At 40.5% G+C, this 16,646-nt stretch overlaps 1 protein-coding gene across 5 annotated transcripts in view; it reads right to left on the minus strand.

Moving 5' to 3' along the window:
* Positions 1–16,646, minus strand: part of LOC117525137 (plakophilin-4-like) — a 237,110-nt gene that overhangs the window by 121,283 nt on the left and 99,181 nt on the right. For all 5 annotated transcript variants that reach the window (XM_034186983.1, XM_034186984.1, XM_034186986.1 and 2 more), the window contains one exon: positions 7,845–7,957. In XM_034186983.1, the coding sequence (XP_034042874.1) occupies positions 7,845–7,957 (113 nt within the window). The remainder of the gene's footprint in view (positions 1–7,844; positions 7,958–16,646) is intronic.

Genomic DNA, 16,646 nt, shown 5'->3' on the forward strand with positions numbered 1-16,646 from the left:
AGGGTTCAAAAAGGAGCAATCAAAAAATAAAAGAACCCACCCCCAATATTAATATTTGGATTTTACAAATAACTACTAGCAGCCACATGAATAGCTAGTTTCTTTCTTTGTAAAGTTTCTGTTTCCTTGTACTCTTCTTCTATTCTGTACTCTGGCTCCCTCACTCAATTAAAACATGCATATTATGTTCTTCTTCCTTGTAGATATGGAGTTATATATCAGGGAGGACATCTGGCTTAAAATAAGAAAACAACTTGGGCTAAATCAATATGCAGATCATAAAAATTGGAGTTCCGTACCACAGATGGATCCAGTGTGCCAATTAACAGGAGGAGCCAGAGGGGAAGGAAAAAGTATCTGTGTAGGGCAATAAATAAATAAAACCATTTATTGTTTGTGATTTGTATTTTCCCAATTCTTCTCTCCCACACTACGATGACAGGGCAATAAATAAGTAAACAAATAAATAAATAAATAAATAATGAGGTTTGGTGAAAAGTATTTTTTTTCTATGCATAATGACTGCTAAAATGGTAAACAGCGTCAATAGCCGCGCAGCTCAACACTGCTATGTTAGATTAATGGCGTGTGGCAGATGGTAAACCCGATGTTCCATTGTTTACAATGAGAAAAAGATGGAAATATTCTGTTACCGGTGGCGGTGGGAGTGGCACATGCATTCTGTGATGATACATGCTGTCAAAAGTTTGAAATTTAACAACTTTTTTGACTTGACACAGTGACAAAGGCAAAGAGGACGTTGAATTTTCTTTAATGAGGGTGAAAGACAGACAGCGAGGGATTAATTATGTTTGTGCAGAGATAACTGGTTTAATCTCAGATAAACAGGAATAATGTTTGACATTATAGCGACATTAATCTGTAAAACCACAAATAGTTGATTTTTGAAGCAAAGAGCTTTTATTTTAACATTGCTTAAAACTGTGGCAGCTTTCGATTTAGTAAATTATTATCCTTCTCAGTAACACTGCAAAATGATTGCATCTCACCTCATCATCCACTGTCTGCTGCCACAGATGCCAGTAATTCTGCAATAATGACCAATATGACAGATTTTTCGAAACCGTCAACAAATGAATGCAGCTAAAGTGTGACAGTCACACACACGCAACTGAAATTGGTTAACCACTGGGCATTAGCCTAACTTTTTGACAAATATCTCAGTGTAGGCCATACAATTTTGTATATTTTAGTTGCATACCTTCATAACTGTGAGCTGAAGCTTTGGGGCCATTCGACCAGCGTGGAGCAGGGGCTTCAATAACTACCACTGGAAGTCGTAATGTTCAAGCTATTTTCCAAATTTGATGGTCACTTTTAATAGAGTAACAGATTACAGTTGATCCGTGATCAGTTGATCAGTTGATCCGGTCCGTCAGTGCTCCCCCCCCACCCCTGCCCCCCACTATCAGGCAAGCATATGAACCACGGACTAATTGTAAAGTTTTCATAATGGTGTTAAATATACATTTACTGTCACTGACATGTTTTGAGATGGGGAGATACAGCTGTGTGGTTACATGAATAGAGCGTGTTGGACGCAGCCAGTCTCAAATAACCATAACCGAGTGTGTGCACCGTTTTATCTATGCTGTAAAGATACTAGGTCTTTGCTTGCCATTTGAAGCAGACTGCTCGGGATGCGGGCGGAGCTCTGAAAAGACAGCTTGTTAGTCCAATGCCGATAACTTCCCCACTCAAGGCCAGTACCCACCACCAGCTGTGTGGACTGAGACCATGTAGATTACAGGTCTTTTCAAAAGGACAGACAGGCAGCGTGACCACAAATCAAGCTTAGCTTACATACCCCAAAACTCCTTATCCCACTGAGCTACTTGCTCAACAGCCTATCTGGATTCACTAAAAATTAAGTTTGAAAATACCCCTTAAGGAACAACTCAACATAAACCTGCAGCTGTAGCATTTCAGAGAAATGCTGTCAAAATCCCTCTGGCAGCACTTGAACCTGCTCTGTACTTTTACCTCTCCAAACATGAAGAGAGGGGAAATGGATACTTGTAGTCCAGAGCGCTGCACTGTGCTGGTAAGAGACAGATGTTATTTACAAGTACGCCGACAAGAATACTTCATGTAGGAGGGCTGGGCTGATCACTGTCAGAAGAGGACAGGGCTCCATGATGGGTCTTTTTCAGACCAAGTATTATGTATCCACATATGTCCTAATGATTACAAATGCTCAAATGATACAAATATCAGCTGCCATCTACCATCAGAATGCTTATCACTGACCTTCGTAAATACATTCTGCACACAATCAGATAGAACCACATTTGCCTCTACTTCTGAAACTATTAGCTCATGGACCAAAAACTACAGAAGTATGTGTCCAAAGTTCTGCTAATCCGCTAACCGCTAATTAGGAAAGCTAACTTTTTGTTAACTGATTAGCTTTTCAGCTAACTTTGAAAACCAGCATCGGACCAATTAACTGCCGCTAAATTTAGTTCCGATAACTTTTAGACCGCTAACATCTTTTTGCAGGCATAGTGAATAAAGCTTAACAGTTAAAAACATTTGTAAAGCCTAAAGTCATACATTTTAGTTCCTGTTACTTGTTTTGTAGCAGACAGATAGCTATGAGAGGTACAGCTCAATACTCTGGCAGCAGAGGAGACCTGGGGCCTCATGCGCAAAGTGTGCTTCTGGACAAAATCATGGCGTACATCCGTCTCCATGCCAACGTTCAGATGTATCTGAGGAAATGTGTGGTGCGTCACGAAAAAATCCTGTCTGACATACAGACATTTCTACAGCCATTGTTCCACTGCGAACATGTAAAGGTGATGCTGGGAACCATTAATAGTGTGAAAACAAGAAGTCATCACAGTGATGTGCACATCAGAAACACACTAATGAACATTTAACACACTTACGTGATTACAATTATATGGATGGATATAAAACCATGCACAAAGTGATGCGTAAAATGGCACTAGCAGTTGCTGCATTAGTGTCAGAGGACCCTGCAAATGGTGCAATCTGATGTGAGTGTGTATTCAGGGAACACGAGGATTTTCTTGCAAATCACAATAATTGGCTCATAAACTGATTTTGATTACCAAGGCCACTGATACTGGAGTTGCACGCGGAAATGCGGCCGGCCCAGAAAGCAATACGACGGGGAGCCAGGAAGCTGTCTATGCCCACGCAAGTGCTAACCACTCTGCATCAGGCTGGTTTTGGGCAGGGTGCACGATGGCAGCTTTTCAATAAATCAAACAACTCTATTAATCCCACAAGGGGCAATTAAGTAGCTGCTTGCTGTGTAAATAGTGTATTTGTGTAATTTATCCAAATGTAAACCAGCACGGCCACATTTGGGCAGTGTTCTATGCATTTTAAGTCAAAATGTATACAACGATGTATAGAACACTGCCTTCTACTGGATGGGAGTGTGAATATCAACTGCCACACATTCGCTATACGTGCTGAATCACAAACAGAATTTTCAGTTTTCAAACTGCCTTTTTACAAATGAACAAAATTGACATTTAAAAATACAGATTTATTTGTAAAAAAACAAAACACGTTACAATAACTTGTGATTTGGTTTTTACAAATACATAAACCGACCAACCACTGAATGCATAAGGCTCATTTTCCCATAATGCCTTTTGGCATGTGTGGCTGTAAATGCTCAAACCTAAAGAATTAGTATATTACTATAAAACTAAAACATATAGCTGATATTTTCACTTTGTAAAAACGACAGTGGTGACATTAATTTCAATAACCTCTCCAGAATTAGATTGTTTACAATTTTAACCATAAGTCAAAATGGCCTTGCTTTGGATGTCTTCTGCATCTGCAAGACTGTATGGCTATGAAAATAAATGGTTTTTTCTTCTTCTTTTCTTTCCTTATTCCCTCTTTTCCTTCTCTAGTCGCCAGGTCTCTTTTACAGAGAAGGCTGATCTAATTCAGAAGCACTGACTCGTTCTTGTTTGTGATTGCCTTTGAATTTACTCAGAAGTATCAGCCGCTGCCAGTGTACTGGAGTTAATACTAAAAGTTATCAGTTTAGCTGTAACTTCCGCAAACTTTTTTAGGGGTTGATTGGTTTACCTTTATAAAAGTTAACTTTTCAGTTAGCGGATTAACAGTTATCAAGGCTAACTTTTTGGTTAGCTGTGTCCACCACTGGTCTAAGCAAACTTATGCAAAATCAATCAGTTCCTGACCATCTCAAAACACAGCTCCAGTAAGTGGAGTCCAGCCAGTCAACACTTTTTGTAATGGAATCACAGTGTATACCCTTTAATATATCTTAATGTTTAATAGCCATCATCCTTACATTAACAACCTCATATGCAATCATAAACACAAGTAAACATATTTCACTTTAGTGCAAGGAACAACATAACACATTGTATAGCTGCACCATCAGTAGTTCTCATTGTTGCTACTCTGAAAGCAACATGCAAACAAGTAAAAACCATCCTGTTCAAAGTGCACAAAAAACATGGCCGTGAAACAAATTCTTCAATATCACAGTTCAGTAGCTCCTTGGTATTTTAAGAAAGCTAAATTTTAACCAGACTTAAAATGTTGTCAACATACTGCATAATGATTAATGAAAGCAACTGAAAAACTATGAGATGAAAAAATGAATATTTCTCCAATCTCAAGAAAAAAAAAAAAAATAATAATCAGCATTCTGAGCCCCATATCAGCCAATACAAATATCCATTTTGAAGTAATGCGAGTGTATTTCTGACTGTGATGCTTTTATTCTGCAGGCGATAATTGTATTTCGGCTGCCACTTTTTGTTTTGCTTTCCTGAAGGAACTCCAATTTTACCTGGAGAAACACCCACTAGTCTATCTAAGAGGCCCTACTTAAGGGCCTGTCACAGTGGCACATTCGTAGAGCTGCTCATTACAGCGTATCGTCTACGCTGTAATGAGCAGCTCTCCGCCCACTTCATGAAGAGTTTTTTCTCAATACGCAGCAGTATGTTGAGGGCTACATGCGTAGGACGGAAGAAATTAAACCTGTTTAATTTTCTTTGGCATACAGCACAGCATGGAGCCTTCACGCGAGAACACGCAGCGCCGTGCTACTGTCCGCTACTGTGAGCCCACCCACGCTTCAACACGGTACTGCGCGCCACTTCACATCTCCCTGTTGTTCTTCTGGAGCTATAAATACTGCAAGATCATTGCTTCACTTTATCATACTGGACTCATTATATGAGTGTTTCACTGTGTCACATCGTTTCATAAAAGCTCTCTCTCTCTCTCTCTCTCTCTCTCTCTCTCTCTCTCTCTCTCTCTCTCTCTCTCTCTCTCTCTCTCTCTCTCTCTCTCTCTCTCTCTCTCTCTCTCTCTCTCTCTCTCTCTCTCTCTCTCTCTCTCTCTCTCTCTCTCTCTCTCTCTCTCTCTCTCTCTCTCTCTCTCTCTCTCTCTCTCTCTCTCTCTCTCTCTCTCTCTCTCTCTCTCTCTCTCTCTCTCTCTCTCTCTCTCATTTTGAGCAGTCTGAGTATCCTTAAAATAAAACCGCTCTCTCTCCTCAGACTCCTTAAAATAAAATTAAATAAAAGCGCTCTCTCGCGTGCTCTCCCTCCCTCTCTCTCTCTCTGTGTCTAATCAGAGCTGTGACTCTTTAAAATAAACGCGCACTCGCTGCATGTCGGTGCGCTCATCAAACGCCCTGATCAATAAATGGTAAATGGACTGCATTTATATAGCGCTTTTCCAGCTGCATCAGACGCTCAAAGCGCTTTACAATTATGCCTCACATTCACCCCGATGTCAGGGTGCTGCCATACAAGGCATTCACTACACACCGGGAGCAATAGGGGATTAAAGGCCTTGCCCAAGGGCCCTTAGTGATTTTCCAGTCAGGTGGGGATTTGAACCCATGATCTTCTGGACTCAAGCCCAACACCTTAACCACTAGACCATCACCTCCCCTAATCGATCAGTCTGATCAAAGCTGAAAAGAGCTGTGACTCTAAAATAAACTCGCACTCGCTGCATAAAAATAATAATAATAATAATAATAATAATAATGTTAAATTACTTGTTTTTGAGCCGAACCACACCATGCACACCATAGAGAACAGAGCGCACTTCCACAGAGGCAGAAAATAGCACTGAAACTGGTGCGGCACGGCACACGCGACTGTGTGCACACATTAAAACGCGAACACACGCAGCTGCAAGTATGAACGAACACTGTTAAAGGCTGAGTACGCGCATATTTCGGGCATATTTAAATGAAACAACGCTGCAATGAGCAGCTCTACGAATACGCCACTGTGACTGGGGCTTCAGCTTCTTAAACACCCACTAGTCTATCTAAGAGGCCCTACTTAGCTTCTTAAGATGCAGTCACACTGTGACAGATTGAGTAAACTGATTAGTGACAGATTAAAATAATTTGTCCAATGGCAAAAATCACCTAATCCACTGGTCCATGTCTGATGCCCGCCCAAAGTTTTGAGCATGCCCAAAACTTTCCTTTGGAGTCGTTGGACATTAGCGGACATCAGATGACAAAGAACGCATTTAACAAATGAGAAAATGATTTGTACAGAACAAAAATGGACACAAATGGATATAAAATTTTGTATCCATTACCCATACGTTTCCTCAGTCTGTCACAGTGTGACTTAGACTTTAGATTTAACTGGGTCAGACGTACACAAGACAGAACAGATTTTCAGCAGTCGGTGATAAATGTATTAAATTACATTCTCCAAAAACAAAAATAAGCACAATAATGCCAACTGCACATTTGGAAAATATCAGGCAAAAAAATTTTAGTCAGTACTGTTGTGAATTATTAAAGTTACTATCAGTAGTGGCCAGCAGTACACATACCTCCCCATGTTTTATAATCTGTAAAGCTACAGTGTGTATGATTTAGCATCATCTAGTGGTGAAGCTGCATTTTGCTGCCACCGATCACAATGTTATTTCCCTTCACGTTTTCCATTCTTTGGCTCCCTTGCTTTTTCTTGTGTTAAGCAATATTCATGGCCTTCCAGTTCAAAAAAATGAGGGTTTTCAAACTTGTTAGCTGGCAGGGGGTGGTGGCCAAGTGGTTAGAACTTGGTTTCAGTGCATAAGGTTCCCGGTTCAAACCCCACCCCTGCCACATTTCTCCATGTAATTGGAGAAATTGGAGAACTGTGCCAATTCAACATGCAAATCCACAATGGATTTGTTGTGGCGACCCTAAGTGAAAATAAGGGAGCAGCCTTCCCTTTTTATCCTGCTGTATCAAAATGGAAGTGCAAGATGGTGGCCTCCACGAGGGGGCCCACGGCCATGAATATATGAAGGGCTCATTCTAAGCTTAATTCGTAGTTGCAGATTATACACTAATGAATTTAAGGTTAGAAGTGATGATCACATAGCCTAGCATCATAACCACTGAGGTGGGATCAAGTACAAATTTTGAAGCTTTTCCGCTGACAGCAGTGCTTCACTGAATCAACATCTTTGTATCACATCTAGTACCACAAGCTGTCGTGGATAAAAATGCACAACCCCTTACTAATACACTCAGCTAATTTCACATGAACTCCATAACATGAGCCAGTGAGACAAGACAGAAACCTAGACGTGACCGTGTGTCTGTTCCGTTCCTTTCGAAACAGTGAGTTCAGGGGGAGGGGAATCCATTTCCAAATTTGCAGTCTGGTCACAGGGTTCTTCTATCACTACAGCATAAGGCTACACTGTGGAATATGGCTTCTGCTGTGAAGGATGAAGAAGCCGTGTGTCGGCTTGTGGCACTGTGTATGTGTCTGACTATGTATGCACATTTGAGTGCTCATTCTTCTCATTACCTGCTGCTACCAGCCCCTGGTGATTCAGCCCCAAGTCTGCATCTTTCCAGCTGATTGGCCACAATCTGTCTCTCTACTTCCAGCTCCCTGGTTAGCCGCTCGAACTGGAGCTCCTGCATAGACACAGCAGAAAAGACAAGGGTCTGAAGGTCATGAATAGAATCTGACCAGAATGACCTTCGGGTACATAAGACAAAAAAAAAAAAAGAAAAAAGGAAAAAAAAAAGTCAAAATGAATGAAGCACCATGGTGAAATGATTACTTGGCATGGCAAAACTAAAAAGTCTATGTACATCCCCATACACGTCTACATCCATGCACAGACCGTGGGACTGACATTTTATGCAGCCCACACAAAGACATAAGCACCAGTTTAGTGGCTGATATTTAGCCTTGGTGGCACAGACCGTTCTTACGGGAGCTGTGTAGAAATCAGCTTCGGACTAATTATCTAGGCTGACTCAGGCTATTAATTCTGCAGAGCTGTAGCTCTACATCATGACATATATAGGATATGCACAGGGTCATATGAACACAGAAAAGAAAAATGATGAATGCACATGAATTTGCATGCTGCGAAAAACCATTATACAGCCACACTCCCACATTCCAGAGTATGTGTTTCCCAGTATCAATGCTTCTTTGCTCAATTTAAACAGCCTCACTCACATAGCCCGATGCACTGACATTCAGATCCATGCAATGTTATCCTTAGCTGCCCCATCTAATCTGCATCACTGCGATTATTCACAGGCAGCTGCATTAACACAAACAGTCAAATACCTCTCAATTTGTTCTGTACCCATTTTGAGGAAATTCAGCTTTGGCCCACTGGACAGCCTTCTTTTCACACCTATCCTCCAATGTTCCCGCAGGCTCCACAGGCAGGCATTTTCCCTCCATACTGAGGCAGAACATAGTCCCACCGTCCCCCAACTCCTGCACCATACACCTCTATAAACTCCTCTCACCTGTTTTGATTCAGACAGGAGAGTCACAAATTCGCCTCTGTCCCGTTTCCTTAATATTAGTAATGCAATAATGACTAGGTCAGATTGTAACCCAATCGACAAGCCATCTGTAACATCACCCACAGGTTTTCTGAGGAGTGCGCATGAAGCGCAAAAAAGTTGGTTCTGCATGTCATCATCTAGGCAGTGTGTGACTCTGCCAAACTCCTGCCCAACCTATAAATGGGTAAAGGGGTGAAGCTTTGGCAAAACTACTGGCATGACCGGAGTAGGACAAATGATGCCAGAACATATCGACCTATTTCGAAGTCACTATGCGAGCTAAGAATAACAAGCTAAGTAATCTGTGTGTGGGTGACTGATTACCATGCAGAAACACAAGGAGGGGTGGGGGGAGCGTGCGTCCTTGTGCGCAGGTGGTTCATATCAGTCACTGTCTGTGTGTGCGTAGAGTCTGTGAGGAAGAGCAGATGAGAAAGGGAGCCATGTGCATCACCAGGGCCGCTGAAATCTTCTGGAGGAAAAACAAGCAGGGCATTTTGACCTTCAGTAGCTGATAAGGCTGCCGTGTTTGGGTTAGGCAGAGAAGCACAGAGCCAAATGCAGCTTCTTTTAACTGTCCATATCCAATTGTGTAAATGAATATTCACTGGTCTCCAACATCAATACCTTTGCAGGGCAGACGGCTGCTCCGAGATGCATTCCAACTTGCATTTCAGTTCAAGAGTCAAAGCAGTCTGAGACTGTACAGCCTTGCCAACCTCAATAATCATGACGGACAGACGTGGGGTTATGGTTTTGGTGGCAGCCGCCTTGCCAATTTTCCGGTAGATCAGGGCAGCGCATAATCCTGACAGCAGAAGCACAACTACCATAAAGACAAATAAGAATAAATCCTCAATGGCTTCCACAGAGAGTGGTGCCAAGCACATCATGTGCCACTCCTCCCAGGCGTTGAGAACGGGATAGGTTCCTTCTGGGCACACAGGGTCCCCCAGCCCTGATTCCAGACAGCCAATTTTAAACCTTCAATCCAACCAACAACCATTCTTCTTGTCCTTTCTGCTTATTCTGGAGCGCAACACATAGGTCTGTATATGTGGTCAAAATGCACAAATGCAGCATTCAGCAACAAAAGCAGTTAAGGACAAATTACCTAGAATTACAAGGCCAAACATAGGATTAATGGAGTCAATGAGTCAGTCAGTGCATCAATGGACCAGCAAAATATCCATAACTTCATAAAAACTACTACATTGTCAGCTGTGTCATTTTGAATTCTTATTGACACAGGTGAGGACCAGTGAGCCTCATATTTTGAACCATGTAGGTATCTTTCAGCGTAATGTATAGCCATTCATTTATATATTAGTTCAGGCACTTGCTTCCAATACAGAAGGTTACAGGTTCAAGCCAACCTATGCACATGCTCCATGTATTGTGGAGTTGCATCACAACGGGCATCTGGCAAAAGCATGTGCCAAACCAACAAACAGATCCACTGTAGTGATCCTGAGAGTAAAGGGAGAAACTGTGAAGGAATTTACATTAGTTTAAATAAGAATGCTGGCACAGCGGGCTTGTTCAGGCAGGCACGTGTAAAGTAGATATTTTGTTTGCATGTGATTTATGAAGCTTTGTTGCTAATAATAGGTTTCTGTGGCCACTAACGGCAATGTTGCTCATTTTATTTTTGTGCTGCTTTTAGCACAATGTACATTTCAAGAAAGTACTTGATAGAAATAAAAGTGATTAATTTTCCATACCGCGGTTGGTGGTTTCAGTTCAAGTACCTGTGCACATCCAACAACAAAAAAATTGGGACAGACCCCCCGCTGTATATTTTGAATAACCAATTTACTTATTGTCAGAAATCTGTGCAACTGTGTATGTTAATATAAAAAGTGAACTGCTTACAGTAGCTCAAACCAAACCAAAAAAAAGGTTGACTGAATGATGTTTGATAAGCACAGCCTTGAGGGAAAACTCATTTATGGCTTTGTAACAGAAAATAAAGTAAGACAGCTGTAGCATAGACCAACTCACAGCCCTTTGAGTTATTGGTTGTTACAAGCTGAAGTAAACCAATGGCTACATGAAGCTCAACCGGGAGCCCCGAGGTCAGTGTCAAATCTGAAGAAGACGACTGACGGTGGGACATTGTTTTTCTGTGGACAAAAGACAGCACCACGCAGCCGAACAATAATTCTACATGGCTTTGAGTGTGAACACAGCAGGAGTGAAATCAGAGACACCACTTTCACGATATGTAATTATTATTATTCTGTCTTTTTGAGACATATGCAATGTTGTCATTTAGATTTTTTCTGAATACACCGCAGGTTACAAAGAGGCAGAAAAAGAATATATGTTGACTGTAAAATATAAGAATTAGATTTGAAAGCCTGTGGGTTACCGGCTCAATTAAAGCCCAAGGCAAAATGGTCATTTTCTGGAAAAAAAAAAGAAAAAAAAAAAGAAAAAAAAAAGCCACCATTTCCAAACGAACAAATATATGCAAATAATTGTGAGATGGGCACAATGATAATGACCAATATTATGCCCTTGTTAAATTAAAAGAAATGCTATCAGTTCTGGAGAAAATTGGGTCCAAATATGCAAATTGGTCACCATTTCCAAATGAACGAATCTATGACTATAATTTTTTAATGTTAAATATATCATAACCCATATTACACTTTTGACAAATTAGAAAAAAGTTATCAGAGAGTTTTTGAGAAAACTTTCTTTAAGTGCTCAAAACGGCTATTTTCTGCATTAAACTGGACACCATTTCCAAACAAACAAATCTATAAGTATTATTTTTAGACGGGAACAATATCAATGACCCATATTATGTCCTTGCCAAATTAAAAAAAAAAGTTATCAGTTTTGAGATACCGCAATAAACTGACGACAATGTAGACAACTACAATAGACACTGCGCCACGACATAGGGATAGCAGCCTATCGGCTGGTACCCCCCTCCCCCCCAAAAAAAAAACATATTAACACCATATTACATTTGGAGACAATACCAATCCAGATTGACTGTCTGAATACAGGTGGAGTGACCTTCAAGTAGCACCTGATGTTACATCACTTTTATGGCTAAAAATAATTCTAAATATGCGTGCATTTTTCAGACGCTGAATGGATAATTTTATTTTTATCTGCTACATCAGGACTCGCACAAGTTAAAGAGTTGGAAGTTATGATTCATAATACGGTATATAATTTTTTTTTAAGATAGTGCTGAGTTGAGTGTGATATGCCCTTTAAGTGACAAATTGCACCAGAGTAACTTGATGTAAAAATGTGTGCCTGGTACAAAAATTGTGCACAGTTTGGCAGGGCTGATTATTTAGATCAAAACTCTTACCTCTGCTTTGTAAGATGTTTCATGACTCAGCCCCCAAATTGTTGTTCTTTCAGTGTTACTTGTGCAGGGCTACCAAACAGAACAATGTCTTTTGACTTTTCTACTGATCCATCCATCAACCACAAATGTTTCCTGTATGAAAATATGAAGGCTGATTTTAAACTCCTCAGGGCAGCACGTGGCGGCTCAGCTTTTGTTTATTTTCATTCAACACTTTTGTTGCTGTTGGCACAACATCTCCCCAGCTTATTAGCACAAGTATGACAGAAAGATGTTAGTGGAACCAATTGACCATCTACTTCTTAATTCTGCATTGTATTTTAATTAAAAACAATCACTGTCAAATCTTCTCTCCAAGAACTCTGATACATCAGCACTGGGAATCCAAGCAGTGGTACTTCCAGTCCCATTACTCACTGAGTAACAGCAACTTGTGGACATTCTGTGCTCCCTTGGGGCATATGGCAGAGTAAGAACCAACTGCTTAAGGACTGTATAAATGCAGTGTTAAAAGAAGCTTTCACAGATAAACTCGTAAGTCTTTTGAAGTATATGAGTGCCGTCCCCCCAATCTATGAAAACCCAGTGACAGTCAGCATCAATATGAACTGCTCTCTCGAACAATCACCGGATTGAACTCGCGTAAGTGATGTACTGCAGGGTGACAGTTCATGGCTGCTAAAAGAGTTGGAGGCTTTCTTCAAGAGAAGGCAGGAAACAGACATCGATTAACACAAAATACACAAGCACAAAAACCTTGAGCTGGTGTGGATTTACAGTGCTATAATAATAAAATGACATTACATAGGAAACAACAGATAACAGTGAAGGCCGTCAATGTGTGAGACAGTGAACAGTGAGTGGAACTGACAAGAGGGATAAACCACGTACAGCACATGCAGGAAAAAGAAATTCATTCCAGTAAAAGTCTGCCAAGGTGTGAGACAGAGAACAAGCGGTGAAAGACAGATAGGGAGAATTTGCATGAAAATGTACAATTTTTTGACAGTATAGGGAGAAGTGTGGAAATTTTTAACAACGAACTTACAACTGTAATAAATTGGAGACATTACGCAAGAGGCCAATGCGTAACAGAATGCACATGCTGAAATACAGTAACACGTGAAGTACAGTCTAGGCGTTCAATTTCAAAGGCCATGAGTAATTGGACAAACAGAATTTAAGTATCATGAATACAAATCATCCCTTATGCAGCCAGCTTTTTTTTTTTAGACAAGTCAGGGGATGAATACATGATCATGTCCAAGTTACTAAATATTAGGGGTGTCGGAAAAAAAATCGATTCACGTCCGAATCGCGATTCTTATTTATTACCATTCTGAATCGATCCAAAATGTCCAAGAATCGATTTTTAAAAAGCATTTTTTTAAACAATTTCTTGCTTACTCGCTGCGTGTACTGTTTGTCAGGCAACGGTTTCCGTACTACAGCGTCCCCGCAAGGGGGGGGTCGGGGCTTCCGGCGTGCTTCAAACACTTGTGAGCTGCAGAGTTCAGTGGCTGTAGCTTAGCATGGCGGACGAAAAGCTAATTCAGCCAGCACCGTCTTTGCTGAAGGCAAATGTTTGGGTGCATTTTGGATTTTATTATTTGCTGCGTAAGAAGGAGCTTGACATGACTTATGCAGTGTGCAAAATCTGCAAAATGAAAGTCAAGTACTTCGGAAACACTTCAAATGCGCAAGCCCACATGCTACGCCATCACCCGGAGCTAAAACAGTGGAGCAGCGGTATCTGCCAACTACTGACCAGCGCTTCGCTAAACTGCCAGCCAACTCAGAACAAGCAAAGCAGATAAGTAAATTCACATCTAGAATCACTTGATTAACCTTGTAAAGCTGCATTTTCTTAAACATAAACGTTTTTAAGTAATATAACTATTTCTCAGAGCTCTTTGAATCGAAAATCGATTCTGAATCGAATCGTCACCCCAAGAATCGGAATCGAATTGAATCGTGAGTTGTTGAACAATTCACATCCCTACTAAATATGTCTTGAGCTTTTAATTACTGGATTAAATTCCTTCTGAGATCTGCCAGGATGACCTCCTGGTGCCCCAAAAGTAATGAGACAACCTGACAGGAGCAACTACATTACCAACCTTATAACCAATTATACCACATATTGACAAAATTTACAATTCATTGATAAACTTCTATTTTAAAAATATAAAAAACCCAGGGCCTGGGATAAACATAATATACAAAGTCTGTTTTTCCAATTGCATTTGTGATTTCTACATTGCTAATGTCAAATACGAGATTTTGATTTCAGATCTATACTCTATCCCTAGTTTCTCAAATCACATCCATATCTGGGTATCTTGGTGGCTTCCCTCACTCATCTTCTTCTACAGTCACTCAGTTTTTGAGATCTGCCGACGTAACACAGATTTCCCATATAGGACCACATTATTTGTACTTTTTAATGATTGCTATAAATGGACTCCAAGACATATTCAGTGACTTGGTAATGTTCATATATCCATATCCTGATGATTTGTATTAGCAAAACACTTGATATTAAGTTTGTTCAAATACTTATGACCTCAGAAAAAGGAGAACAGCCTGTACAAATGACTATTTCCTTTTGGTTAATGCAACATTTTGTTAAACCACTTCATTTAAAGCTGAGTGTCTATACTTCCATCTTGACAGCATCATTTCAACTCCATTGCACTGGTACAGAGAGGAAAAATTTCAAAAACTGTCATTTTCCAGATATTTATGTACCTGTAGCATATTCACAAGACAAACTGTTAAAGACATACATTAACAAATCAAGCCATTTAGTTTTCAGCTTGAAAGAGAATAGAAACAGCCTCCTAATGTAAATGTCACTGTTCTTGTCCTGTCATTTCTGTTCCTCCATGCCCTTAAGATCATAATCTAATTTTTCTGTCTGTTACTTTCCAAGGGTTTTATATCTTCAAAAAAAAAAAGTATCAGTATCTGGTCACCAACATCGTGATTGGAAACATGGACTTTAATTTTGACCAAACCCATCATAATGAGGTGGTGAGCTGTAGCCACAACACACAGAGGTTTCTGTCAGTGCTGATGGTCGGAGCTGCTAATCCATTCTTACAGAGAGGTGTCCTGTTTGCAGGCCTGCTCGAGTCCCGCCTTCTCCTTATGGTGGAGAGGCATGGAGGCAGTCCAAAGCTTCCTGCTTGGCATTATACCCTACAGGCATTTCCTGTCTCTCACACACTGGCAGCAGCTCTGCTCTCAAGTGGAGGCTCCGTCAATGCCCTATGAGTTCAGCATAAGCACTCGTATGCATTCATTTGGTTTTCCAAGATGAACTGTTACTTTTTCAAATGTATGATGTCTGGAGAACAAGTTCCATTAGTGAGAATGGTTAAATGTTTCAAAATCAACAAGAAGACTCAGGTGGACCGTCTACACACAGTCTACAATTTGCCTTTAACCCTTTAGTCCAAAGAATGAGTACTGGACATGCCTCGCTAATATTTACTGCCGAATAGCGATATGTGTTCCTATCATAAAAAGATTGTGAAATAACATATGCACTGATGCCCCGGGTTTTAAACTTTAAAAATCCATGAACCATGCCATGTTGAGTTTACAACCCTCTCAGATGTCAATGATTATTGTCATGCCTCATTAAGAGTTCTTTATGTCGTTCATTTGCTCTTAAGTGTACTTGCTGGTATCGTATCTGAAAGGACAATGAGTAGCTTGTGTTTAAGGTATGCTGGAAATTTTACGAAGCTCGAGCACATAGTCCATTAAATTGCCTTCACGGTTCAATACTGCAGTCACACGGTCACACTGCCAAATTACAATTTGCAAAATTTTGACAATTATGCAGTATAAATTTGTGTTGGTATTTAACTCAGCCGCTGGGGAGTGCACAAACCAGTGCACTGTTAGAAGGACAAATGAGGGAAACTATGGTAGTGTTAGAAGAAGAAAGAGGACAATTGGAAGGCATGCCCGCAGGCAGCAGGAGACGAGGAAGTTTGACCACAGACACTGTGGAAGAGAGGTTGCTGATAAGATTGAGAGGAGAAAGACAGACTGACTGTGTGTAGAAGACACCAACTGGAAGAAAAGTACAGGTATGTGGGTTCAAAGTGTTCTGCCATGGTGTGGTTGGGAGGAGAAAGATGTAGCATTCATCCTGAATGAAGAGTTTATTGTATACAGTAAAACCCACCTAAACAGTCATTGTATAAATCGGATACTAGGGTGCATCAAAATATAAAGCCTTTATTCAAGCGCGGAGATTATTTTAAAAAATGCTGCACGCTGCCTGCACTGTAGTATGGCGTTAAGTATCATACATATTAGGGTGGTCCATAAAAATGGTCAAAATTTTTTTTTCCAAAAACTTCAAGTCTCACCCTCTAAATTTGTTGTACCTAACATAAAAACACATGTACAATTTCATAAAACTTTAAT

Source organism: Thalassophryne amazonica, chromosome 14 (assembly GCF_902500255.1).
Source record: "Thalassophryne amazonica chromosome 14, fThaAma1.1, whole genome shotgun sequence".
Lineage (NCBI taxonomy): Eukaryota > Metazoa > Chordata > Actinopteri > Batrachoidiformes > Batrachoididae > Thalassophryne > Thalassophryne amazonica.